This window comes from Papaver somniferum, chromosome 1 (assembly GCF_003573695.1).
Source record: "Papaver somniferum cultivar HN1 chromosome 1, ASM357369v1, whole genome shotgun sequence".
Taxonomy (NCBI): domain Eukaryota; kingdom Viridiplantae; phylum Streptophyta; class Magnoliopsida; order Ranunculales; family Papaveraceae; genus Papaver; species Papaver somniferum.
Window position 1 is genome coordinate 65,394,103 of NC_039358.1, and position 26,366 is coordinate 65,420,468.

The 26,366-nt window shown below is 37.2% G+C and overlaps 2 protein-coding genes and 1 pseudogene across 2 annotated transcripts; 1 reads left to right on the forward strand and 2 right to left on the reverse strand.

The window, feature by feature from the left end:
- Positions 1–791: 791 nt before the first annotated feature.
- LOC113329882 lies at positions 792–8,677 on the forward strand (annotated as a pseudogene).
- Positions 8,678–11,522: 2,845 nt separating this feature from the next.
- On the reverse strand, positions 11,523–12,025 carry LOC113329893 (30S ribosomal protein S31, mitochondrial-like). The gene has a single exon (XM_026576720.1). It carries the CDS (start codon positions 11,960–11,962, stop codon positions 11,720–11,722), a length of 243 nt encoding a protein of 80 aa, XP_026432505.1. The 5' UTR covers positions 11,963–12,025; the 3' UTR covers positions 11,523–11,719.
- Positions 12,026–12,462: 437 nt separating this feature from the next.
- LOC113289621 (1-acylglycerol-3-phosphate O-acyltransferase-like) lies at positions 12,463–16,446 on the reverse strand. Its single transcript, XM_026538943.1, has 9 exons — positions 15,984–16,446; positions 15,553–15,789; positions 15,381–15,427; positions 14,794–14,912; positions 14,545–14,705; positions 14,019–14,128; positions 13,835–13,934; positions 13,312–13,435; positions 12,463–12,865 (listed from the first exon to the last, which is right to left on the reverse strand). Exons 1-9 carry the CDS (start codon positions 16,157–16,159, stop codon positions 12,737–12,739), a joined length of 1,203 nt encoding a protein of 400 aa, XP_026394728.1. The 5' UTR covers positions 16,160–16,446; the 3' UTR covers positions 12,463–12,736.
- Positions 16,447–26,366: the final 9,920 nt, after the last annotated feature.

A 26,366-nucleotide genomic window follows, 5' to 3' on the forward strand; every position in this document is an offset into this window, starting at 1 on the left:
AATAGGAGAGCTAGGAAAGACTAAGTGTATTTATCCTTGAGTGTTCTACTAAGCATTTTCATCCCCGGGTGTAAGTAATCATGACGAACCACGTAAATTTTGTGTTTAGATGTTTCTCTTCACTTACTTATCTTGCATTACCTCATCTAATGTTAGACGTTGGATGTATTACTTTCTACGACTACAATATTCATGTCTCTCGCCGAACATAAAAGCATTCAGTGACAGTGCGCAACAAAACTGAAAATTCAAAATGGGGCACGTATTATTAATAGCGCAGAAGATGATACGGGGCTACCAAGACTCCCTCCAAGTCACGGCCAGGAACAGAATTAAGATGAGCAATACAAAGTAAAATTTGAAATTTTGGCGCCATTTGTTTCCCGACGAGGTGAAGAAAAATTAAATGGATGCTGACTCGATTAGTGGTGGGTACACTTCACTGTATTAGATTTGGAATTTGTTTTGGCTTATGAATAAGTGGCCATTTTTAAAGAAGACCAAGGATTTCGTTTAGGTAATTTTGGCAGAAGGTTTGTTTTCGCAATCCGCCCTATTTACTTGTTAGTAAAGTATCAACATTTTTGGGACAAAAAACAAAATGTGAAGATATCTACTTTGGGGACGGTGTTTTAAAATATTCATCCAAATATATGCAAGATCCTAAGAAATGATTATATAAAGACAACTAACTCTCTCCAAAATCACCAAAACTTTGTTATTCTCTTTCAAGACTCCAATCAAGAATCTGAGAGAAGCAGAGGGAGTGTGAGTCTGAGAGAGATAGTGAGATGGAGATCACACTGAACAATGGCTTAAAGATGCCAATAATGGGTTGTTGAAAAAAATACAGTTTTATATGAATAAAAATTACTAATAAAAAGGTTTTTCCAAAAAATAAAAACACCTTCCAAATTTTATCGGGTTAGGGTTTTATATATATGAAGAATTATTTTTTATTGTATATATATATAGTAAAACCTCTCTTTTATCCCCTAAGGTTTTAAGTACTTCTTCTTCGTTTTTTCGATGTTTGATACGAGGGTTTTAAGTGCTAACGATTCGTGAGTTTTCCGCTGCCAAGTTCTAGAAGGACAAGTTTGAATGTGCTATTCAAGCTTGTTAAGATTGTTGTATCTTGGAGGCAGATGTACCCGTAGGGCTATAGCATCATCTTTTTAGAGTGTAGCCGGGCATTCTTGTCTTAAGGACAGTATGTTGAACATGCGCCTCAATCTACTATTACCAGTTTCTTCTTTCTATGATGTTTAACAGGGATGTGCAAGACATCAACCATTGAATCGGAGACAACACAAAAATCAGATAAGTGCTTCGTTTTATTGATTAGTTATTTGATTTTTTCAGTTTTAATTGTTATTACCCAACAATCTTAAGACAAGAAACTTTTTTAATAACAATTAAAATTGCGGAATTGGATTTAATAACTAGGACAATTAAAGCTGAATGTCGGTCTTGATAATCATGAATCTAAAATTTGTATGAACCCGAAGAAGAAAAAAATCCTTACAGTGGGTAATTGAGACCTAATTATTGATTTAAAAGTATATTGGAATTGATCGTTTCTCGTTTCTCGTTTCCTTGTTTTACCAAATATGTTAAACGGGTAATATGATAAAGTGGAAACTAAATTTAATTATGTCACGTAGATGTTTGATGCCTTGCCTCGAAGAACTGTTCTCATACCGAATTTGAAACTTGAAACCATCATGTTGTTCGGTTAAGATCATGAGTCAGGCTTTTAATTTGTCTCATGAGCTAACCATGTGGCGTGTGGGATGCTAAATTAATTGAGAATGTTTTTGCATCTGTTAATTAATCAAGTGGTTGATTCCTTTGACAGAAGAAAGTTATCATCGGGCACGGTACATACCGGCGTTTCTACAAGTGTGTAGTGGAAAGTGTAGTAACATACGGACGTCATACGTGGGAGTTGACAATGTGTGGTGACGGCTTCATTGTTTGTCAGTGGATGTCCTCAAGAACAAGCTACGACTTAATCGGTTACCTGAAGGAAGATTGCTCTCATGATCTAATGTTGATGGGTTAATCTAATAATGTTGTTTCAGTTCCCAGTTGGTGTTCGGTTCATTGATTATCAGAAAGCTACGACATGTCTGGTACCTTCAGAGGTGTATCAACATTTGAACTTGATATTTGGGAGAAAAAGCTGACAGCACCAAGCTATCATCTGGGCTAGAGTATCTAAACGAGCTAGGGGGTTGATGTTCCGAAATCCAACTTGATACGCATGCTAAAGAGATGACAAATGAATACCGGAAAAATTAGCGTTTTCGCAAGGAATAGATATCCTTGTGTTCCTTTCATTGATATGACTAATGAGATACAAACTATGGTCGTTCAACTGCCATAATCAAATGAAGAAACATGTAGAGTAACATGTACTCCACTTAGGGAGTTCCGACATTGTTCTCTGACCTATGCCATTCTTTACGAGCACCCTAGCAAGGGAGATATCGTCGAGTAATTGATTCATACACACAACTGGAGGATATCCAAGGAGGGAAGACAACGAGCCCCCTTCAACACTTACGTGGACGTTGTTTTTGTTAGCTCAGTATTATGACAGACATGCAAATATGAGACATCTCTTGCCAGAATAGACGAGGCTGTTAAGCGGGCTCCAACTGTTAAGGAATTTCACCTAGCCAAGGGAAATATATTGAAGCACGCAGGTGACCTGGTAGCAGCTGCTGCTTTGGCAAATAAAGCTAGGTGCATGGATCTAGCGGACCCCTTCGTAAAGAGGGAGTGTCTGAAGCTCATGCTTCTGGCTGATCAGAAGAGGATTTTGTGCAGGGAAATTTGGTTGAGCAGGCGTCTGCTTGTACAGGAGAGGATTTTGTGCAGGGGAATTTGGCTGAGCAGGCGGCTGGTTGTTAGCAGCGAAGGAAGGAGGAAACTATTGTTTGGAAGTGACGAGAAGCTGAGCTATGAACAAAGTTAGAGACAGGGAAAGAAAATGCAGAGCTGACCGATTTTGAAACTCAGAAGAAATTAGTTCTCACGGTGACCAGACTGTCCGTGGAAGTATTTGGGGAGTTTTGAAACACAGAGAGAAGAACGCCGACCGATCGAGAGAGATGGGTAGAGTTATCAGAGCTCAGCGTAAGGGAGCTGGATCTATATTCAGATCCCATATTCATCATCGTAAGGGAGCTACAAAATTCAGGAGGTTGGATTTTGGTGAAAGGAATGGTTACTTGAAAGGTGTAGTTACCGAAATCATTCATGATCCAGGAAGTGGTGCACCATTAGCTAGAGTTACCTTCCGTCATCCATTCAGGTACAAGCATCAGAAGGAGTTGTTCGTTGCGGCTGAGGGTATGTACACTGGTCAGTTTTTGTACTGCGGGAAGAAAGCTGGTTTGATGGTTGGTAATGTTTTGCCATTGAGATCAATTCCTGAAGGAGTTGTTGTTTGCAACGTTGAGCATATATTGGACACCCCAGTACCTGGAATCTTACATCCTGGTGTGGCATCATCTTGGGTGGAGTATATGATGCCTCCTAACTATTAAGACGGACATGCTGCGGGACGAGCATATCCTTACCCAGATCTGTACTACAGAATTGTGTTTTTCATATGAAAAACATGTTTGCAATTACTTCAAGCTTGAGGATCATGTGAAGGTTGTTTCTGGTACTCATGAAGCTCTGAAGTAACTTCTGGAGCTACCACCAGAGTTGGGATTATGAGTTACATGTCTTTGCCATGCTTGCTGACACGAGCTTTGGGGTAATTATACGTGTAGAGAATGAGTTACATGACCTTGTCATACTTGCTGACCAGATACAGATAGACCTGTGGTTGCAGTAGTGAAGTTAAGAGATATCAAGTACAAGATTGATCAGAAGAGGTATACTGCCTCAGATCGTTACCGTAATACCGTGTCTGGGAAAGATGTTGTGAAGATTCTCATGAGTCGTATGAGAGATCAAGGAGGAGAAATGTCACTACATATTGGATGGTTGTGGAAGTTCCAAAGAAGCTCGTCTAATCATGGTTTTCTTAGATGCCAGACACACTCATGAGCGTATGGATGAGATCCAGAAGGTCCTATTCCGTTTTAGTAGAAGATTTGGCATCACACGAGCATGATGAGGAGTCCAAAATACCGTTCATGATGGCCAGTGATGGTGTTAAGCGGCGTAAAGTTTTTCATCGGGTTTGTTAAGAGGGGAAACAATTTACGTGCAAAGACGAAGCGATGAATGCCGGAACTGGAATCACTAGATTTGTGCGAATCAAAGTGTTTTCTCCATCAATAAAATCATGCTAAAGGTACAACGGTACTCGTCGGTATGAGAAATTTAATTTGCCAATTCTTTTGAATAAGCATGCAAAGGTATAGTGAAGCTCGTTTCAGGGGAAGAGCATCACCTATTCATGCTTAATTCTTGTACTTGCTATCGGTTTGCACTTGCTCAAACCAAGAGATAAGTCTTAAATAATTCTTAAGAGAAGTATTTAAATGTGGGGGATAAGACATGTGATCTTGCAATCCATCAACGATGAGAGGTATATGATGAATGCATAAAACAACCTTGAAGAATATATGAAAGACACGTGATTATGGACCACTTTAGATTTGACAGGAAACTAATATGCGGTTGACATGGTCTAAAGGATCAGTAGGTAACCAAATATTTTTTTTTTATATAATTTCTGTCTAACGTGTTTAGTACGTGTTGCAAAACAGATGTGCATATCCGCGTTTAACCTGGGAAATCACAGGGATGCTCTGATTAGAAGACCAGAGATTGGAATGCATGAGGTACATAATTAATTTCAATTATGTGATATATTCTTTACAACCACCTATGAAACATGTGATATGTTTATGATTTGACTGAAAGACCAAGATGGCTGATATGATCTAAATGATCGAAAGGATCCAGAAGAAATTCTGAAGGAAATGGTTTTTGTCAAACTCGATGCGTTTAATGTGTGTTGTAAATGTGCAGTATATCAGATGTATACAAATACCCATGTATCTCAAGAGAATTACTGGATGATCTGATTAGATATTTGCGATACTTGAGGTACATCTTAAATTGTGTATGTAATACATATTGTACTGACCTTAAGAGATGTTGTTGTTTCAGGCTATGGATAAATCTTAGCCTATGTGTGTATCCTCTTGAGGAGTGTCTGTCTAAGGAAGTCCTTAAAACAGACAAGCTGAACTTGTATATTGAAGAAATCAAAGTTCGTGTGCTTTAATTCAAGCATAAGAGGAAGACGAATGATTACTAAGATGCTTCTTAGAAGATATTCCTCTGTGACCGAAGCCTGTGGCCATCATTGCAGAAACTCAATTGACTATGTGAGTCTAAAGTAAATGAGCAATGACAAAGTCTAGACATACTCGAAGAAGGCTAATTCGGTAAGACAACTATACTCTTTAATGAAGTAATTTTAGTTGATTCGTGAAGTCAAAAAGAGGTCTCAGTAGACATGTAAAGTCAAAAGAGAACCTCACAGACTTAGGGAAGTCAACAGAAAAATTAGTGATCCTTTGACGAAAGGATTTTCTAAAGAGATAGTTCGTAATTATACATCGAGGGGGAATGGGACTTAAGCTCATATAAAATAAACTTGCCATGAAGGATACTCAACCTTGCTGACTGGAGATCCCAAGATCAAGGTTTCGAATGAGACAACTAATTTATGGTAGGTAAAGGTAAACACTATCAGAGAATTATATTCTCTCTGTTCCTTCCCTATGGTGTAGATGTGATAGTGTGACTGCATGTGAAGGGTGACTTTAATAAGTCTTAATGAGTTCCATAGTTTCAATTTAAGATTGAAGTGGGGTGTAGCAGTGAACACTCTTAATGGGACTCACCTATCTGAATGAGGAAGTGGGTCGCTTTCTATGAGAATATGAGCTGATTCTCTAGAGCATTCTGAGAAACAAGACGTCCAGGGCCAAAATGGACACAACGGCGGAGCTTGGCAGCAACCGTGGAGATATCATGTGTGGTTGTTATCGCGAGTTACACCAAATGTTAGACAGTTCAAGACCTAATGGACACTGGCTAATAAGTAGTTCAGGTAACCTCTCACTAAGCAAAGGTTCAAGACCTTATGGACACCTATGCCTATTCATGATATTCCTTGTTTTCCGTGTTTTATCGTATTTTTATTCATGTGGGGGATTGTTGAAAAAAATACAGTTTTATATGAATAAAAATTACTAATAAAAAGGTTTTTCCAAAAAATAAAAACACCTTCCAAATTTTATCGGGTTAGGGTTTTATATATATGAAGAATTATTTTTTATTGTATATATATATAGTAAAACCTCTCTTTTATCCCCTAAGGTTTTAAGTACTTCTTCTTCGTTTTTTCGATGTTTGATACGAGGGTTTTAAGTGCTAACGATTCGTGAGTTTTCCGCTGCCAAGTTCTAGAAGGACAAGTTTGAATGTGCTATTCAAGCTTGTTAAGATTGTTGTATCTTGGAGGCAGATGTACCCGTAGGGCTATAGCATCATCTTTTTAGAGTGTAGCCGGGCATTCTTGTCTTAAGGACAGTATGTTGAACATGCGCCTCAATCTACTATTACCAGTTTCTTCTTTCTATGATGTTTAACAGGGATGTGCAAGACATCAACCATTGAATCGGAGACAACACAAAAATAAGATAAGTGCTTCGTTTTATTGATTAGTTATTTGATTTTTTCAGTTTTAATTGTTATTACCCAACATGGGTTTGGGTGTATGGAGAATGGAAGGCAAATCAATCAGAGATCTTCTTATCAACGCCATTAAGATTGGTTATCGTCACTTTGATTGTGCTGGTATAACTTCCTTTCTATTACTTCCATATTTTATACCCAGATTTTGTATTAATAGAAACAGTTAGAGCTTGTTTGGTATAGTTTTCAAAAACAGTTTTCTGCTTTTAAAAATAGAGAAAACAAAAAACAGGAGAAAACGTGTTTGGTAGGGACATTTTCAGAAAATGTTTTCTATCTGTTTTCTGTTTCTGAAAACAAAAAAGTGAAAACAACAAATTATTGTTTTTTGTGTTTTCTCTTTTTTTTTCTTGGTTCTTTTTTTTCTATTCAAAACAAAGTAAGAGATCGGGAGAATGACTGCAAGTGAGTCATGGATAATATCACTATCTCTTAGAAGAATCTTTACATTTGATACGATTTAGTTGATTTTCCTTGTTTTAAAAAACAGTTTACCAAACAATTTTTAGAAAATGAAAACAAGGAAAAAAGAGTATGTTTTTAAAACAGTGGAAAACTATTTTTGGAAACTGTTTTTGAAAACTGTACCAAACAGGCTCTTACTTTTTCAGCTCATTACCGAAATGAAGTAGAAGTTGGGGAAGCACTTGCTGAAGCATTTCAATCTGGTCTTGTCAAGAGAGAGGATCTTTTCATTACCACCAAGGCAAGATTTACATAAGACGTCCAAACTTGTCCACTATTTTTCATGTTTTGTCTCTTTTTTACTTCATATAATTGTCGAAACCTATGTTTATATTTGTTGTTGTAATTTCAGTTGTGGAATTCAGACCATGGGCATGTCATCGAGGCTTGTAAAAACAGCTTGGAGAAACTTAAACTAGATTATCTGGATCTATACCTTGTTCACTTCCCAGTGCCCACAAAACATACTGGTAATTTTACCCTTAACCGTGTTACGTACGTAGTTACTTTGTAGAGTTGAAAAAACGGTTTATATATTGATTCTTGTTTTATGCAGATAGATGTGTAGTTTTGATAAGATGTCTTTTAGTTGGACATAATTTTAAAAAATACTATAAGATGGTGGTTCAAAGGGTTGGTGAATGGTTTGTGGTCTTATTCGCATTTCACATATATAAACGCAGGTATTGGTACAACTGCTAGTGCTTTGGATGATGATGCTGTGCTGAAAATAGATACAACCATATCCCTTGAAACCACTTGGCGTTCTATGGAAGATTTGGTTTCGAAAGGCTTGGTTCGCAGTATTGGGATCAGGTAATGTTATCTCGACGGAAATACAGTATTTGTCATGCATGGCCCTCCTAGCTGAAGTTTTTCTTGAAGCAGAATAATTACGTTTAATCTAAAATGGTACTGCCTAATTAACCAAATACATGTACGCAGCAACTACGACATCTTCCTCACTAGAGATTGTCTGGCTTACTCGAAGGTGAAGCCTGCTGTGAATCAATTTGAAAGTCACCCATATTTCCAACGTGATAGTCTCGTCAAGTTCTGTCAAAAGTCTGCGTCACAGCCCATACACCATTGGGGGGTGCTGTGGCTAACACCAAGTTGTTCGGTTCAGTATCCTGTTTGGATGACCCTGCTATCAAAGTACGTATACACGCCCTTCATTTAACTTCTATGTGGGTATGATTGATTTGATCATTTATTAATTTCCTGAGAGCAGGCTCTTGCCGAGAAGTATAAGAAAACAATTGCTCAGGTTGTTCTCCGTTGGGGTATCCAGAGGAACAAAGTTGTCATTCCTAAGTCGTCCAAACTTGAGAGGTTGGAAGAGAACTTCAAAGTGTTCGATTTTGAGCTGACCAGGGAGGACATGGAGTCGATCAAGAATGTGGACCGGAAATATAGGACCAACCAGCCAGCCAAGTTTTGGGGTGTTGACGTTTATGCATGATTAGATTCTTGGCAGAGAACCCATGTGGCTTATATAAGAAGGAGAAACCTGAAATGCCAAGCAAGTGTACTAGTAAAATTTGAATAATATGGCCTCAATAGATGCCTTTATAAATAAAAGAGAGTTCATGAAGGACCTACTCTAATTATTTGAATCCTACCATATAAGACAAAAATGATCATTTTGCCGTAATACAAAATATTCCCTACCTAATTAGTTTTAACATTGGATTAGTTTTTTTAGATTATTACTGATAGGCGCTTGCATCTTATCTAGGAATTTGGAAGAACTATTGAAATGAAACTGTACGGAATGAGTAGGTAAAGACCAGACAGCTTCATAAACTTGACACCAAAAAAAGAGTTGTTCAACAGTCCTCTTCCTCACGACCGAAATAACAATATGGAGAAAAATCTTCAACAATTCCATATAATCTAGCCTTTGTTGTTTGTGCATTTTGTAGACATTTCCAGATAAAGAGTTTAATTCATTGAAACGGTCTCTATTTTCCGCAAGTTTTTCCAGAATTTATCTTGCATTTAGGTTATTAGAACCCAATCATATTTCATCAAATTTGTCATACATGGGTCTGACTGTGAATTCACCAGAGAAAGTCAACAGCATCTAAATTTATCCTTCTTCAGACAATCGTTCATATTTGTGAACAGTTTATCTTGCATATTATTCTTGTCACATACTCTGGAAACAGAGGATTAATCAAGGAAAATTTTCACTTTTCAGTGGTTGGGTCTAAAAGATCAGCCACAAAGTGTTTGAGAGTTATTGGAGACATTACGGTACTGAGCTAAATTGTTTCCTAGGTCTGGTACCTAATTATGTTCTCATATACTGATACTATTACCATCACCTACTTCCCAAATATTATTCTGATCTACAAGTTAGGCAAAAATGAATCCTGAAACGGAGGTAGTAACATATTGTACCTGAAAACGTATTTAAACATCTACTAATGCACAAATCTGTGCTATGGAGGACAACAATACCTTAATTAGCCAAGAATCACTAAATTTTGGTCTTTACCAGTCAGTACCGGTAGTATTACCAATACCAGCGTATCGTATCTCTATCATGGAGGACCGATACGGTGCTGATACCCTACATGGTGAACCATGTCACTGAATCACCGATGGCAGATTATTGTGATACTGATAGATAGGCTTTTCTTATTATATCTAGTCCTGGATGATTAGTTCAGGTTGGCGTGGGCATGTTCAACTCAAAAGTTTGGTGTGTCTGAAGCTTCAAACTTAAACACAACCACTCGAAGCGTCCCTGTGTGGCTGTTTTATAAGCAACAAGTTCAGATTTGCAGGTCAAATGATGGATCTTCCCAATAAGGAAGATTTAAGTGCAATGTGTGTGACATGAAACCAAATTTCCACTTCATAATATACTCAAAACGAGATGACCAGAGCAGAGAAGAGATTCCACTGAACAGACAATAAAGGGATGATGATGATTCCTAAATTTAATTTCAATGTCAACAAAATCAATAGAGCAACAGGAAGCAATAAACCTGAGAAAACCCAATTAATGTAAAAGGCAGAAAAAGAAAAAGAAACCATTGTCAGACTACTCTAGCAACTAGCAGTGTAACTAATACTTCATCAATGTTTGTCTGATGGGGGATAGGCATTAGGAACCGGTTGAAGAGTCGCGGATACAAATCCTAGGGAGGGGGAGGAAGACTGTTAACGATGATTGGTTCACCTGCAAGCTGATCCAAAAATTATCAATGACTACAACAATGAAAACTCTCCTGTCTCTAGTAACAGTAGGTAACAATGGAAAAGACAAAAACGAAGTATCAGTAGGTAGCCAACTAACGAACTGAATCAAATCATCAACAAGAGTGCTTCTATCCAGATTAAATTGGAGCTATTTCTTAATCTAAATACCTCCTTTGCTGTTGTTGCAAGAGAAGATAACGACAGATTTCTTTCTTCAAATCTTGACACTCCCATTGTTGCTGAAACTATAGGTATGTCACTCGAGATTCAGCTTTCCCAGCTTGTTCATGCTGACAACATTGAAGGAGAAGCTGAAGATCTGATCTCAGAGAGCTCCTCTTGCCTGTGGATCATGACATCAGGAGAAAAGCTCCCCACAACACTTAACTTATCTTTATCAAGCGTAAGGGTCAATATAATTGGCTCATAAGCTAGCTATATAGGCTCTCTCCCACCTCATCATTGACAGGCGGTTCCCTTGTCTCTACGAGATAATCCTCTCCAAAGGTATAATTAGCCTTTTTGTTTATTCTACATTTTGATATCGAAAGTAACAAACATGTGATACTGAGTTGTGATGTTCTCTATGATAGCCACCGACCCACTACAAGTATCAAACTTATGAAACTAACCTAACACACAAGCACAATCTCCATCTGATTAGTGTTTACACCCAACAAGAATGTGTATGGAGTTTGAGATGACATCGATATAGACTTATTTCAGTGAAGATAACTTCTATCAACCATATTCCTCAAACGTATAAAATAAGAACCAGATATAAAGCAATCAAGTTCGTAGCATATTGACAGTATTAGCAAACAGCAGCTCAAAATTAAGTAAAACTATTATGCTATCTTCCCGGCTATAAAAAATTATAAGTATGTTTGGTGTGAAACACTCAGTCCCTATATTCTCCATTCCAAATTCAGTTTCACAGTGGTATCGACAAAAACCAATTGATGCTCTGAATCTAGTTCTCTAGGACCAATCATATCAGGCAGGTTAAGGTTAAAATAGCGTATAATGACATGTTTGACTATCCTAAACTATAAACTAACCCTAAGATTTCAATTGCAAAGAAACAGATAAATGAGAATCATTATTCTGAATTCAAAAAAAAACATTCATTCACTCAAATCAAAATGTACAGACTTCAATTTGCGTTCAGAAACAAAAGATATTAACCCTAAATAAAATATCCAATAAAGAGGTTGCCAGAATACAACTTAGCTTTTTCTAGTTCCTGCGTCTGTGGATGATTCATTCAGAGAGATCCAAGTTTAAGGTTTCATATGAGCTTGAAAGGAAGAGGCCAAGGAGTAGATGTAGGAACCTCAACCCTTTCTTTAATCCTTTCAATTTGCTTCTCCTTCTTTGGTCTTGAATTTCCAAAAGTTCCTTTGAATATTTTCCCTTTCTTCGTTCTTTTGTCACCACGACCGCACAGTTCTGGCAAAGATGGCTTCGCTGCTACTCTCTCCGCCATCATGACTCTCCTTGCAATAGCGCCGCACCACTGAGCCACCGCCATTTTCGATTTTACCTACTCACTTGAGATGCAGAGGAAGAAAACCCCAAACTCTTTTGATTCAGAAATGCCTTGAATGGGGTTTATTTCAGGGATGGTATCTAGTACAGCTGAGTTCCACGAAATTTCAATGGTCCTCATCAATCGCACCGTTTATCTAGTTTTTAAACATCTGATTTCATGTAAAAAAGTCAACCTGACAACCCAGCTTATATTGGTCAAGTAATTGACGGCAGTTGGATTTATGCCAATATGGCGGAGACCGGAGAATTTCCGGTGTGAGTTCACAAGAACTACCATCGGAAATACACCTAGTTACTAAATTACTGTGGCTGGAGATGAAAATCTCATAAAACTGTAGTGTGAACTTTTGAGTAAGGGTCAGCTTTGTTTTGAATAATGCACAACTAGGCGCATATAAATAGTTTGGAAGTGTTCCAACAACTATCAACCCCTTGGAAGAACAAAAAAACTTATGATTATTGAAGAAAAAACTCTGATGATTATTCCTTCCAACTAGAAATTACTATATTTTTTATGGTTTACAGTTATTACATGGTTCCAGGCTAGTTGGCACCACAGCTAAATGAACACACTTATTTTTATAATTGTTATTGTTATGTACATGAAAATTGATTTAGGGAAAGAAATACAACACAAGAATTCTGATGCTAAGAGACACAGAAAATACAATGATACCGTAATCGAAATCTTTTTCAATTTAATAAGAATGGCCTATAGACAAATGGTTTTCTATTCCTTTTGTGTTATTTTCCTTTAAGCAGAAATGAGGCCGTCAGGGAAGGGCAAATCCTCGTAGTTGTCAGGAGATAGAAATTTACGGCACGCATAAAAGAGAGCTGAGTGGAACCCTGGTACATTCTCTATGAACACAAAGTGACCCGCCTGCAATCAAACATTTGTACATTTTTTCTGTTACTCTTGCAAAATTGCTAATGATGCATCAGTAAAAATAAAGATGCAAACATATCCTGGCTTGCAGAAATCATCATTGCATGTTAATCATTAATGGTCAATGTAAAGTAAGTTTGGACTTCATTCTGATACCAGTAGCTAAGGGTGCTTACAAGGCTCAAATAACCCAACCACAAATTTAAGATTGCAGCCAACACCATAATACCATCTGAACTGTAACCGTCAAGGTGAATGAGCCTCGATCTCACCAAAGAGTGCAGTGTTGGTGGTTCATAAAAGGATTTGACTCCTGCCGGTAACCTTATTTTCAAAATAGGGTGGTGTGTTTGCATGCTTACATATGTGTTTTTGTTTGTTTATGCATCGTGCAGTGTGTGTGCCTGTGAGGGTAGAGAGAGAGAGAGAGAAAGACAGACCTGCGGTACCCTAATAATCTCACTAGGGACAGGCATATTCTCACGAGCTTTCTGGGCTCCTGTGTAGCTCATCCAATCATCCGTACCATAAATGAAGGAGGTTGGCACTTTCCATTCCGATGCTCTGCACCAAGAAAGATAAAGGAGGAGCCATATCAGATCTCAGCACAATTATAAGCTTATTAAGATTAGTAGAGGTATAAATATAGCAAGATTACTAATATTGATCGTGCATTTGGGAAGAGGTTTGAACATGATACGCATGTGTGATCATACATGTGCTTGCAACCATTAAATTCTAATCAGATAAATCGGTCTTACTCTATCGTTTACTTTTAAGAATTATGCAATAAGTGTACCAAAATTTACAACTATAAACTAAAAGGATTAGCTAGAAAATCAACTATGCCTACTTTAAGAAATTATGATACGTCTTGCAAGTATAAAACAAAAAATTTAAGATAAGGGGAGAAATGGTAGGTAAATAATGAAATCACTGCAAGTAAATGTGACAGCATCAAACCTCTGAAGGAGGGGCTGCCGTGCAAAAGCTCCAAAAGAAAATATGTACTTCAAGCACAACTCTCCGCTAGCTTTGGCAGCAAGAGTATGGTAAACATAATCTGCAATTGGTTGACATGGTGTAAGAAATATATTTTTCCATCTCGGGTTGAACGTTTATTTTGTATGTTAGAACTCAAAAGTACCTGTGAGCAATTGGGATTCCTCTTGATTCATTACATCACTAGGCGAAGTTATTCTGAATCTATTGCTTGTGTATGTCTTGACCAGGTTAGGGCCCCATGGACCTAGACCTCTACATATGAAAACGCAATTCAATCAAAATTCATATTCCAGAAAATGGAAATCAGCATATGCAACAAATAAAGTATTAAAAAATGTCAGTAAACTCTTCCTACCTTGGTAAAAAAAAACTTCCATAACAATACTAGTTTTTGACCTATAAATAGCATAAACCTAAAACTCAGCTGCATTTCCATAGCCACTACTGATACACAATTTGATGGAGAGATAAACTAGAGTAAAAATATGAGGATAAGATTTTTCTTGAGTCTACTTCTCAAAAGGGTTTTAGCACATTGAATGTCACGTAATTAGGGGGCTACAGATAAGAACTAAGAAGAATGTCCAAATAAGATGATTCATATTATAAGTTTGAAACAAACATATCTCTATGTCTATGCAAAAACATGAGAGATGTATGGGACTTACCGAACTACTTTTTGAGGTGTAAAGTTGGACTCCCACAGATGGTTTAATACAGCTCCTTTCCATGTCGCTCTAAATCGAGTAAGCCACTCAGACTTTGCATCGGTTTCTGAAGAAAATCCAGCAGATCCCACCAGAATCAAATGCTTAACATGTTCAGGATGCTGCAGAAGAAAGTTTTATTAGAGTTTATAAAAAACAAAGGTATGATATTTCTGTCGCAACAAACACTAACCAAATCCAAATATTCACCTTGAGGGCATATTTGGCCGCAACATACCCGCCGAAAGAATGACCTAGTAAAATGAAGTCTGTGAGGTTTTTAGCTCTGCGCCATTCCTCGAAGGAATCAATGAACCAGGCCTCAGTTTCTGCATCCAAGCAAAACTAAAACTTCAATAAAATCTCTATTATTTCAACCCTGATACACTTTCGAATAAAAAGAACAAAAGTAGAGTATTTGTTACAAGAAGACTGTTAGGCTTAAGGACCAAAATTTGAAGTCAGTAGTTTTTAGGACACACATTTTCTCTTTGACAAAAAGTACCATGCAATGAATTTCAGTATCCACGTTTCGGTGTGCATATCTCTGGTGTTTGAAGGCACACCAAAATGTGCTGCATAGTGTATCCTGTATAAATTTGGGTAGGCATTTTAAAATGTGCATGGTAAATGAGATAGGTATGTTCTATTTCCTAAAGAAAACCATGTGCAAATGGTCCTTTAGCCTAATTGTCTGTTTTACCAATTAGCATACCCATTTTTTTTTCAAACTGATTCTAGATTCAAATTTCAATTCCTAATTAAGCAGCCTATCGCTTAGAAATAAGAGAACCAACCTTCTGTGCTTCTGCATGTAAAATCAGGTCTGCTCGATCCTCCCCAGCTGTAAAAATAGAAAACAAGCACAGATGAGGCAAATAAATGGTATTACTGACATAAACTTCAAGTAAGAGTAAGGATAATCAAGACACACAGATAATGCGAATTGAAGTAACAACAACAACTCACCCAAGTTGATCAATAGCAATAACCTTAAAACAACTCGCAAGAGCATCGAAATTCCGATAGAAAAATCCTTGAGAAGCACCATACCCATGAACCAAAACAAGTGTTGGTGCGTCATCTTTACTATCAAATGTAACAGTATTTATAAACCTAGGTTCATTGCTCGCAGAACGAAACCATGCAACTTTTGATCCAGGTGGTCCTGATCCTATATTAACCTGCTCCTGAACATATGGAGTTCTACAATGCAGATAATTCACAAAATTAGCCAAGAATTCCTTACCAAAATGTTGCCCATATTATTTGGAAATGGAATTGGCCTATTAAAGATTAACACAAAGAATTTATCGACAAAATTAAAGAAAAAACATCATGAATATCCCAAATTAGTCACGAAAAAGAGCAAAATTTAGGGTTTTTAGAGATGTACTAACTTGACTAAGGAAAGAAGACGCTTTTCAGCAGCAATGATATGAATATTAGATGTTGGAATCCAGCGAAGAACGGAAGGCCAGAGAGATCGAGATCCAGATTTAGTACTAGTAGAAGTTGATGTCGATGTTGTTGTGGCTGTTGCTTCAATATTAGATTTCCCAATTGCTTCTGCCATTTTTACGAAAGAACTTGCCCACCTTTGCTGTTTCTGCTGCTCATTCAATTCAGTAATTCATTGTGTGGAGAAGAGGAATTTAATGGCGGTAGTCAATCGTGCGCAGCAAACAAAATTTTGAAAAACCGAATTTTCTGGTATTTTTTCTAACCCCTGTGCGAGTATTGGATTCGGTGGATATAAATTGCCGTCTCGCTTTATACAGTCTAGAAGGACAAAGAGTTTTTCTTCTGACTTTATGGAAAATGGAAGGAAAGTGCCAACCGATGCGTTTCCGTCAGCATTTCAGGGGTGCTCGTGCTGCTGCATAAATAAATTCACTAATGAAAAGCTGTTTATATGAAGTCACTCGTGACATCACGTTTTTTTTTATAAGCTAAACCCGGACCCAGGCCCCTACCCAAATCCAGCCAGTTGGACTATCCCCTGCTAGACCCAACCCCGCCAAACCCCTCTATACAACTAATTTAAATACAAATCTCTACTACGGTGGTGATCGAACCCCTGACTTCCTCCTTACTGGAGTTGATGGGATACCACTGAGCTATGCTCTTGGACCCCGTGACATCACAGTTTGCAAACCACATTTTGGTTGTTTACTAATTAGGCTTCTTATTTACTAAAGTCAAGTCTCGGATTAGGATTAGAGCATGGTAGTTGAGTATGAGAAAAATCATTGAATAAGCCTCGAAGATTGAAGACAGAAAAACAAACGACGACATTTGCGAAAACTTCATCGGCAAAGAGGTATGTGAAAACTGACAAATCATATTTACTCATTACATCTACCGTTCTATCTTATGAGACTATGTCATATAATTTTAATAGATTTAATATTGTAAAGAATAAATTAGAGTTCGAGCGTGTTTTAATTGCACTCTCGAAATATGATTCGAGCAATGGATGTCCGTTCATATATCTTTAGCAATCTTAGTTAGAACAATTCATTGTTCACAAACTATTTTTACTTAAGCTGATCATTTGGAAATTGCCCAAGTAAACAGTTGTAAACGGTCTATGACTATTGGAAATGCTTCAAACTAAGAATGAGAGTTACACTGCCTGGAGCAAGGTACGCATACCCAGTATGAATACCTAGTCAATCTGAATTCCGCCAACATGATAGGTATGCAGGCCCGGTATGCCACTATTTACATCTGATTTCTGGAATTTGGAGAGGTATGCATACCCGATGCGTATACCTTCTGATCTGACTTCGCGAACTGTCAAAAGGTATGCATACCCCATGGACCTGACTTCACGAACTTCCAAGAGGTACATATACCCGATATATGCATACTTACCCATTTCCATAAGGCAAAAGCTCACGAACGGCCAAAGGTCAAGCAAAGATGTTTGTGCATACCTTGACCACGCCAGTTCACTTTTGCTGCATCTCTCATATACACTTTTAAGACAAATTTATTCGAAAAATTACTTTGAGCTTGTGGATTATTGTTTGAGTCTTTGGTGTTATTAAACATTATTATTGCTTGTAGGTTTACAAGCTTACTTAGACGCCATGGACTATCATTGTGCACGGTTCCAATTATCTAGACAATGGTGCATACTTTTTCACATGCTTTTATGAATTTATAACTAGAATTTCATCTAAACTAGGAAAGTGTTTGCTTGAATTCCAAGAAACGCTAGCTTGAAACCAAAGCTACCCGTAGCCTTGAAAAATTATAAATAGAGAGACTCTTGCAACAAGATTTTTGAATCCATGGCACTCTTGTGTCTCAGTTTCATAGCTAGAGTCGTATTTTATAACCTAGGTTTCTTCACCAAACTATAATAGATCACGACTTTGAAAACTTCAAATAGGAAACATGAAAAGATGAGGGTACCCAAATATACCTCAATCTAAAACTTTTCCACCTATAAGTCCTTTCTCCGAAAGTGATTGTCTATGGATACAACTAATCGGTTCATACTTTGTGTGATCGTCTGTGGGTACGAGATCGAGACAATACGATAACAAGATAGTGTGATTGACTATGGATACAAGATCAAGACAATACAACAACGAAGTATGTTTACTTGATAATAGGTTCGGACTTAACCAAACACAATAGGATTGCTATCAAGTAAATAGGAATTAAAGTTTGTGTATTTTACTTCTAATTATAATAAAAATAATTATAATTGCGAAAATAGAAAAGTAAAACACACATCAAGATTTTGTTAACGAGGAAACCGCAAATGCAGAAAAACACCGAGACCTTGTCCAGAATTGAATACTCTCAGGATTAAGCCGCTATACAAAATCTAAACCAACTTCATATAGTTGAGACCAAGCAACTAAACCTATAGTTCACCTAGTTCCGTATGTATCCCTGCGCCTCCAACTTGCAATAAGTCACGCACTTGGAACAATTCCATTGGTTCGTATTCCAAACAGTAAAGGAACAACAAATCTGTTCGGTAACAACTCTTTTCAAACAAGTGATATGAGTTTGACAAAAGGCTCTTCCGTTTATCCCAATAAACTCCTTTGTCAGGTCCTTAGATCTATCTTTTCAGCAACTACCAAAGTAATTGTTAAGATTGTGTAATCAATACTTTGAATCACAAAAAATTGTATTGATGCCGATCTACTCAACTAATCAATCCAATCTATCACAAAGATAAACCGATTATAGTTATATCCCCAGCCGATCAAGTTTTGTGCACACCAAAGATTATGAACCCAAATCAGAAATCTTCTTCGTCTTCAAATCTTCTTAGATCTTCAATAAACACTTGCACACAATCAACTTGAGTCTCTTGTAATCAATCACACACAGAACGAAGTCTGTTAACAATGGATTATCACAAGACGTCTTTAGATCTACAAACAGTCTAAAGATCCCCGTCGAAACTTCGATCTAGTTTGAGTGAATCTTATATCAGAAGAGAATATTTTCAAGCATAAACAAACTAGGTGCAATCAAAGTTTCAACAACCGTTACTCAATCAAATCAATCGAAAACTAATAATAAACTGCAATTATCTAGTTTCACACCAACGGTACTCGTATAGCTTCCCAATCCAAAGAAGTCTTTAAAACGAGCGGTCGTAAGAGATTTCTCCTAATTAGGGTACTTTCCTCTCTGATAGACGGCTCCACCAGTAACAACATGACTAGGTAGTTTTAATGGCTTTGAGGATTAGTTTGCTTTAAATGCAAACTTCAATATTTATAGACCAAGGAAGTTTGGACACCAAGGAATCTCCAAAACCGAAAATATTCTCAAGATATGAAATATATTTCAAAATTCGGTTTCCATAATTCCTGGAAATGCTTTGTCCAAATACTGACCGAAATCTCAGTAGAAAATCTCCAACTAGTAAATGCACATTACTAATTTTTATTTTCTAAAGATATGCATTTTAATTGCTGGAAATTAAAAGCATATAAAACTAAAAACCTTAATTAAAAGATTCTCAATTTATTTTGATACGGGATTCTCCTTTAGATATCAAGGAATATCTTTGAACAATAAAAGGTAAGAATTACTGCACGTGTTCAAAGTATGTCGACATCTTTAATTGGCAAATCCTTTTTCATATTTACCATCTTGGAACTGGTTTGCCACACTTCCAAACAAGCTTAGAATTGGTTCATCTGACTTCCAAGAACTATGTGATTGACTATCCTATCAAATCACTAAACATGGGTTTCACGGTTCTACCAAAACAAGTTTCGGTTCTACCTCCATGTGGGTACTAGGATCGGTCACACTAGCTTTCCAAAAATTGGTTGATTAGGTACTAGGATTGGTTACCACATATATATGGTATCTAACTTGTACTTGGTGCACATGTTCATAGGATCGGTTCCCCAATAACTAAAAACTTGTTGCACCATTACAAAGATCGATTCCCCTTTTGTGATCGGTTGCACCTCTTACTATGATCGGTTCCCCAATGTCCAGAGGTTGTCATACCAATTACAACAAATCGATCATACCATCTCAGGTGATTAATTAAGATCGATTTCACTAATAAAAGTCATACCAATACAAAAGTCAGGTCTTGTGAATAGTTTTACCAAGATACATAAACAAGTTATGAGCGGTTATACTAAACACACATATTGGTAATCCAAAGATTTCCCTTTCGATTCACAAAACAAGTTCATGAATTTACTTCCTTTAAACGAATGTAAAACATTGTTTCCTAGGACGAAATCTCCACCCATACCCATACATAATCACAATAGCATTGATACGATTATGTCGATGTCTTATATACGAAGTTCAGAAGATAGACATTATACTTCGTATTGCAATTCCTTAATATTATGTCTAACTAGAGTATAATCATTCACATTTTCGCAGTTATGTTTTCAATATGCACGACTTGAAAGATACGTTAGGAATGAAACAGTTCAAGTCAAATATTATTAACCTCAAGTGGAAGGATGATGTCGTCGTTGTAGCTCCTTACTTCTTCACATTCTTCAAGTCTTCACGTAATCCTTGTAAGTCTCATATCCTAATAACTTTCTAGTAAACCTATACGAAGTTGACTCTAGTAAATAATCAAGAGACTCTTTAAATGAGTTTTGATTCACTAAAATATGACAACCAAACTTGACATACCAACACTTGGTGGGTTCAACCGAGCTATGATCCAACAAAACATATCGAAAGGGAAATCAAATAGGCTTGTTTGTTAGAGTCAAATAGTTATCAAAAGTATTCACCGAGGCTGAAGAAACTCTTAGGATGTAAAGGACGTCATCTAAGGGATCAAGTGCGTAGAACCACGATGGGATCATAGACGTACATGAGCATGACCGCAGCTGAATTGCTTGGAGGTCTAATTTGATTTCAACTAAAATCCAGTCCAAAGTTGGATAGAGTATTTATCGGTTTAATACAGTGTGGTATTTAAAGTTGGACGAGGTTCCGGGGCTTTTATGGCAGTGCAGTTTTTCTTGTTAACAAAATTCTTTGTGTGTGCTTTTTAATTTTCCGCATTAAAAGTTATTATTTTGATTGTTAAAAGTACTTCACGGGTTCATTCTCCTATCAAACGAAATAGTTAGTGGTGTACTTGGTACCCTCTCTTTTTAAATCAGTATCAGATGGGTTTTGTGTACTGCGGTTTAACATCCGGTATGATGATCTTTCGCTTTGATAGGAGCAGTCTTGTACATATTCCTTCCTAAAATTAAAATTTAAAATTTTACTCTCAATATAACTTGACCTAGATATCCAATTACAAAGCCTCATTTTCTTCTTGTCGTATCCTATAGTTGCCATTCTTTCCATAATGCAATCATCTTTGAGTAGTTTTCCTCGATAAAACCACAAGTTTTCTTTATGTAGCAAGATCATTTTGTCGTCTCCATCATCGTCTATAATGGTGGCTCAAAAAACTTCAGGTACTCGACATTAATAACCGAATATATTGATAGACACATTTTTGTGTCTAATTTGTCCTCAATGTTCTGTATTGTTAGTACTCGATTTCGTACTTATTATGGTGTTTTATGTTTTTGTAGATGTTTTTGGAAAAATAAGCTCTTGCGGCGAAATTGGCTCGAAAAGTGGTGTTTTACACCCCCGAAATATGTTAAAGGCACCCCAGAAATGCGCTGAAGGAATCCCAGAAAAATTACTATTTATGCCCAAAAATACTATTTGCACCCCAGGGCAAGTGCTAAAGGGACATCCGTACAGGATTAAGGGGAGGACATCTTCTTCCAAAAATTCAAAAATGAAAATTGGCGGGAAAATAGTCACAGTTGCTGGTAGAATTTTCGATCGAATTTTGGACGTGATTTAGTGAGATTCAATCCCTGAAACTTAGTGGGTAGACGTGATATGTCATGACAAAGCTGGTATGGGTGTTTGTTTCGATCAAATTTGGTTGGATAACTCGCAAGAAGAAAACAGGGCAAGCCACGTATGGGAAAGATACTCGGGATTTTTGTGCCATGTTGAGGAGATTTTGTGAGGATATTGCATGTATAACTGCTACTGGTATTAGGTAGAAACGTGCTGGATCAATTCCGTGTACAACAGGCGCACGGAAGAAAATATTCCCGAGAATATATTTCTTCACTGCCGAGTAATGGAGGATTATGTGAAGTTATTACGTGAGATTTTGTTGTTTCTGGGTTATAAATAGGTGATGGGATATCAGTAAGGGGGAGGATAGTTTGGGAGAGTTTTAGAGCACCAGAAAGTCGAAAAAAAATCAAGTTACAGAGCTGCCATTTTTCTGCTGCTGCTGAAGAACACGAAGAACATAAGACGCACACACTTGTGTCGTTTATGCTACAGTGATTAAGACTGTTACAGAACAGTCTTAAAAGCTACAGTTTCAGCGACTGTCGCAGGACAGTCTTATTTGTTACAGTGACAGCGACAGTCAACATATATCGTTCTCTGTAACTTTAATTATTTTCACACTTTTATCATTTGTAAACCCATCTTTGAGCAGAAATGAAATCAACTTTTGAACGTGTTTCCAACATGATGAGAGGCTAATTTCTCCCACAACCAAGGCAATGAGGACGCTATTTACGCATGAATAATTGGTAATCATTTATTTTCTCTAATTTATAATTTATAATTCACTCAATCACTGCTTTTGCAGAGTTTTTAATTGTTTGCAAAAAAATTCTTAATTAGTTGTGATTCAATTAGATAGGTTATGCTTTGTTTAGATAATCTATGCTTAGGATACAATTAATTTTTGAGAATTTTCCAGATTATTTGTGAATTAAGAAATAAGAGTCTTAAAAGATAATTAGAGTTTTGGATTGTTTACCATAATTTATTCATGTGTAATGGTGAAATCAGTGTCTTGGTTGTTTTCTAATATCTTGAAGTCAATTTTGTAATAAGTTTTCTTTACTTTTAAGTTTTATAAGTCTAAAAATCCATTGCTTTCACAAGCCTCAACGAACCTTTTTACTACAACATTATTGAGATCACATCAATTTTTGGCGCCGCCGACGCGGGCTTGTCTTTAGGCTAGAGTTTTTAGATTTTTTTTAGGTTTTTATTTGTTTTTATTTTATTTGTTCTTCTTTACGTTTTTGGGTTTTTGTCTTTTCCTTACAGATTTTGGAATTGGGAGCGAAAGAAAATTTTGCCAAAGATTTGGTGAATACTTAAAGACTTGGAGTAAAAGAAAAAGCGAAAGGAGCGAAAGAAATTTTTTTTTTGTTTTTATTAAAAAAAGAGAGACATTTTATTTATTTTTTATTATTTTTTATTATTTTTTGTTAGACTTTCCTTTTCTTTTGGACTTGGTGATATGAAACCTACCCAGATGACACTTCAGTTAGCTGATAGGTCCGTTAAAATTCCTCGTGGTGTGATCGAGGATGTTCTTATTGAGGTCGACAAGTTTATTTATCCAGTGGATTTTGTTATCCTAGATACCCAACCTGTCCCTGACCCAGAGAACCAGATACCAGCGATTTTAGGTCGCCCATTTTTAGCAACATCCAATGCGATCATTAATTGTCGAACTGGTATTATGAACTTGTCTTTTGGTAATATGACTATTGAGCTGAACGTCTTTCATATTAGTAAGCTACCCTCTGAACTAGATGACTCGAGCATAGAAGAGGTAAACATGATAGGAACATCAGTCGAGGAGTCATTACCAAACACTTTGTTAGAAGATCCGTTAGAGAAATGCCTAGCTCACTTTGGGATTGATTTCGATGATGAAAATGTGATTAATGAGGTGAATGCTTTGTTCGATTCAACCCCTTTGTTAGACACTAGTAACGGATGGAAACCTAAGTTCGAACCACTACCAGTTTCTAAGTCTACCCTAGTTCCTTCGTTAGAAGAGCCTCCTAAGTTGGACCTAAAACCATTGCCAGATACCCCGAAGTATGTGTTTTTAGGCCCGTCTGAAACTTTACCTGTGATTGTTGCTTCCGACTTGGATAGTGATCAGGAAAGTAAGCTAGTGACCGTCCTTCAAAACAACAAGGAAGCTTTAGGGTGGACCATAGCAGACATTAAGGGTATAAGTCCTACTGTTTGTATGCATCAGATCTATTTAGAGGAAGATACCAAACCTTCTAGGGAGATGCAACGAAGACTAAACCCTAATATGAAAGAAGTAGTTCGAACCGAGGTTCTTAAGCTGTTAGATGCAGGAATTATCTACCCCATTTCAGAAAGTAAGTGGGTCAGCCCCGTTCAGGTTGTTCCCAAGAAATCCGGTATTACTGTAGTCCAGAATGATAACAGTGAGTTAATCCCGACCCGAGTGACCACGGGTTGGCGTGTTTGTATTGACTATAGGAAATTGAACAAGGTCACTAGGAAGGACCACTTTCCCCTTCCCTTTGTCGACCAAATGCTAGAGAGATTAGCTGGACATAGTCATTACTGTTTTCTAGATGGCTACTCAGGCTACAATCAGATCATTATTGCCCCAGAAGACCAAGAAAAAACTACTTTTACTTGTCCCTTTGGTACCTTTACGTATAGACGCATGCCTTTTGGGATATGTAACGCCCCTGCAACTTTTCAGCGTTGCATGGTGAGCATATTTTCCGATATGGTAGAAAAGTATTTAGAGGTCTTTATGGATGATTTTTCAGTGTTCCGTTCGTATTTCGATGAGTGCTTGCATCATTTGTCATTAGTGTTGACTAGGTGTAAGGAAAAGAATCTAGTGCTTAATTGGGAAAAATGTCATTTCATGGTTCGATCAGGAATTGTCTTAGGGCATATCGTATCTTTTAAGGGTATAGAGGTAGATAAAGCCAAAGTTGACATTATCAAGACTTTACAGGTCCCAAAAACCGTAAGAGATATTAGGTCATTCTTAGGGCATGCAGGTTTTTATCGTCGATTCATTAAGGATTTTAGCTTGATTTTTAGACCTCTTTGAAACTTGCTTGCAAAAGATGTTAAGTTTGTCTTTAATGATGCTTGTTTAGAGGCTTTTGAGAAGTTTAAGACTTTACTCACTACCTCCCCCATAGTCCAGGCACCCAACTGGAACTTACCCTTTGAGATCATGTGTGATGCTTCAGATTATGCTATTGGTGTTGTGCTAGGTCAGCGAGAAAACAAATTACTTCATGTGATTTACTATACTAGCAAAACTCTGAATGATGACCAATTGAACTATACCACTACCGAGAAGGAACTGTTAGCCATTGTGTTTGCCTTAGACAAGTTTAGACCATATCTCTTAGGTTCTAAGATCGTCATATATACTGATCATGCTTCTTTGAAATATCTTTTGTCTAAGAAGGATACGAAACCTAGATTGATTAGGTGGATACTTTTGTTGCAAGAGTTTTCTCCAGACATTAGAGACAAAAAGGGTGCCGAAAATGTAGTAGCAGACCACTTGTCTAGGCTAGTTGTTGATTCCCCTGATGATTCCTTTCCTATAAGGGATTGTTTTCCTGATGAAAAACTTTTCTTTGTTACCCAAGCACCTTGGTATGCGAATATAGTGAATTATCTTGTTACTGGTCGAATGCCCCAACATTGGGGTAAACAAGATCGTTCTAGGTTTTTAGCCGAGGTTAAGCACTTCTTTTGGGATGATCCTTATTTGTTTAAGTATTGTCCATACCAGATTATTATGAGATGTATACCTGAGAGTGACCAGTCCAGTATTATTTCCTTTTGTCATGATCATGCTTGTGGAGGTCACTTTAGTGCTAAGAAGACTGCTGCTAAGATATTGCAGTGTGGATTTTATTGGCCTTCGTTGTTTAAAGACTCCCATAGTTACCGTGTTACTTGTGAGCGTTGCCAGAAATTATGAACCATTTCCCGTAGGAACATGATGCCCTTGAACCCTATTTTAGTTGTTGAGGTCTTTGATGTGTGGGGTATTGACTTTATGGGTCTGTTTCCTAATTCTTTTGGTAACCTATACATCCTTGTCGCCGTAGACTATGTCTCTAAGTGGATTGAGGCGGTTGCGTGTAAAACAAATGACCATAGGGTTGTGATTGAGTTCTTGAAAAATAATATACTTACACGTTTTGGTACACCGCGAGCTATAATTAGTGATGGAGGATTGCACTTTTGTAATGGACCTTTTAGGCTTCTGATGAAAAAAATATGGTATTACACATAAGGTAGCTACCCCGTATCATCCGCAGACTAGTGGTCAGGTAGAGGTTTCCAATAGGGAGATAAAACGTATATTAGAGAAAACAGTTAATCCTAATCGGAAAGACTGGTCGTCTAGGCTTAGTGATGCC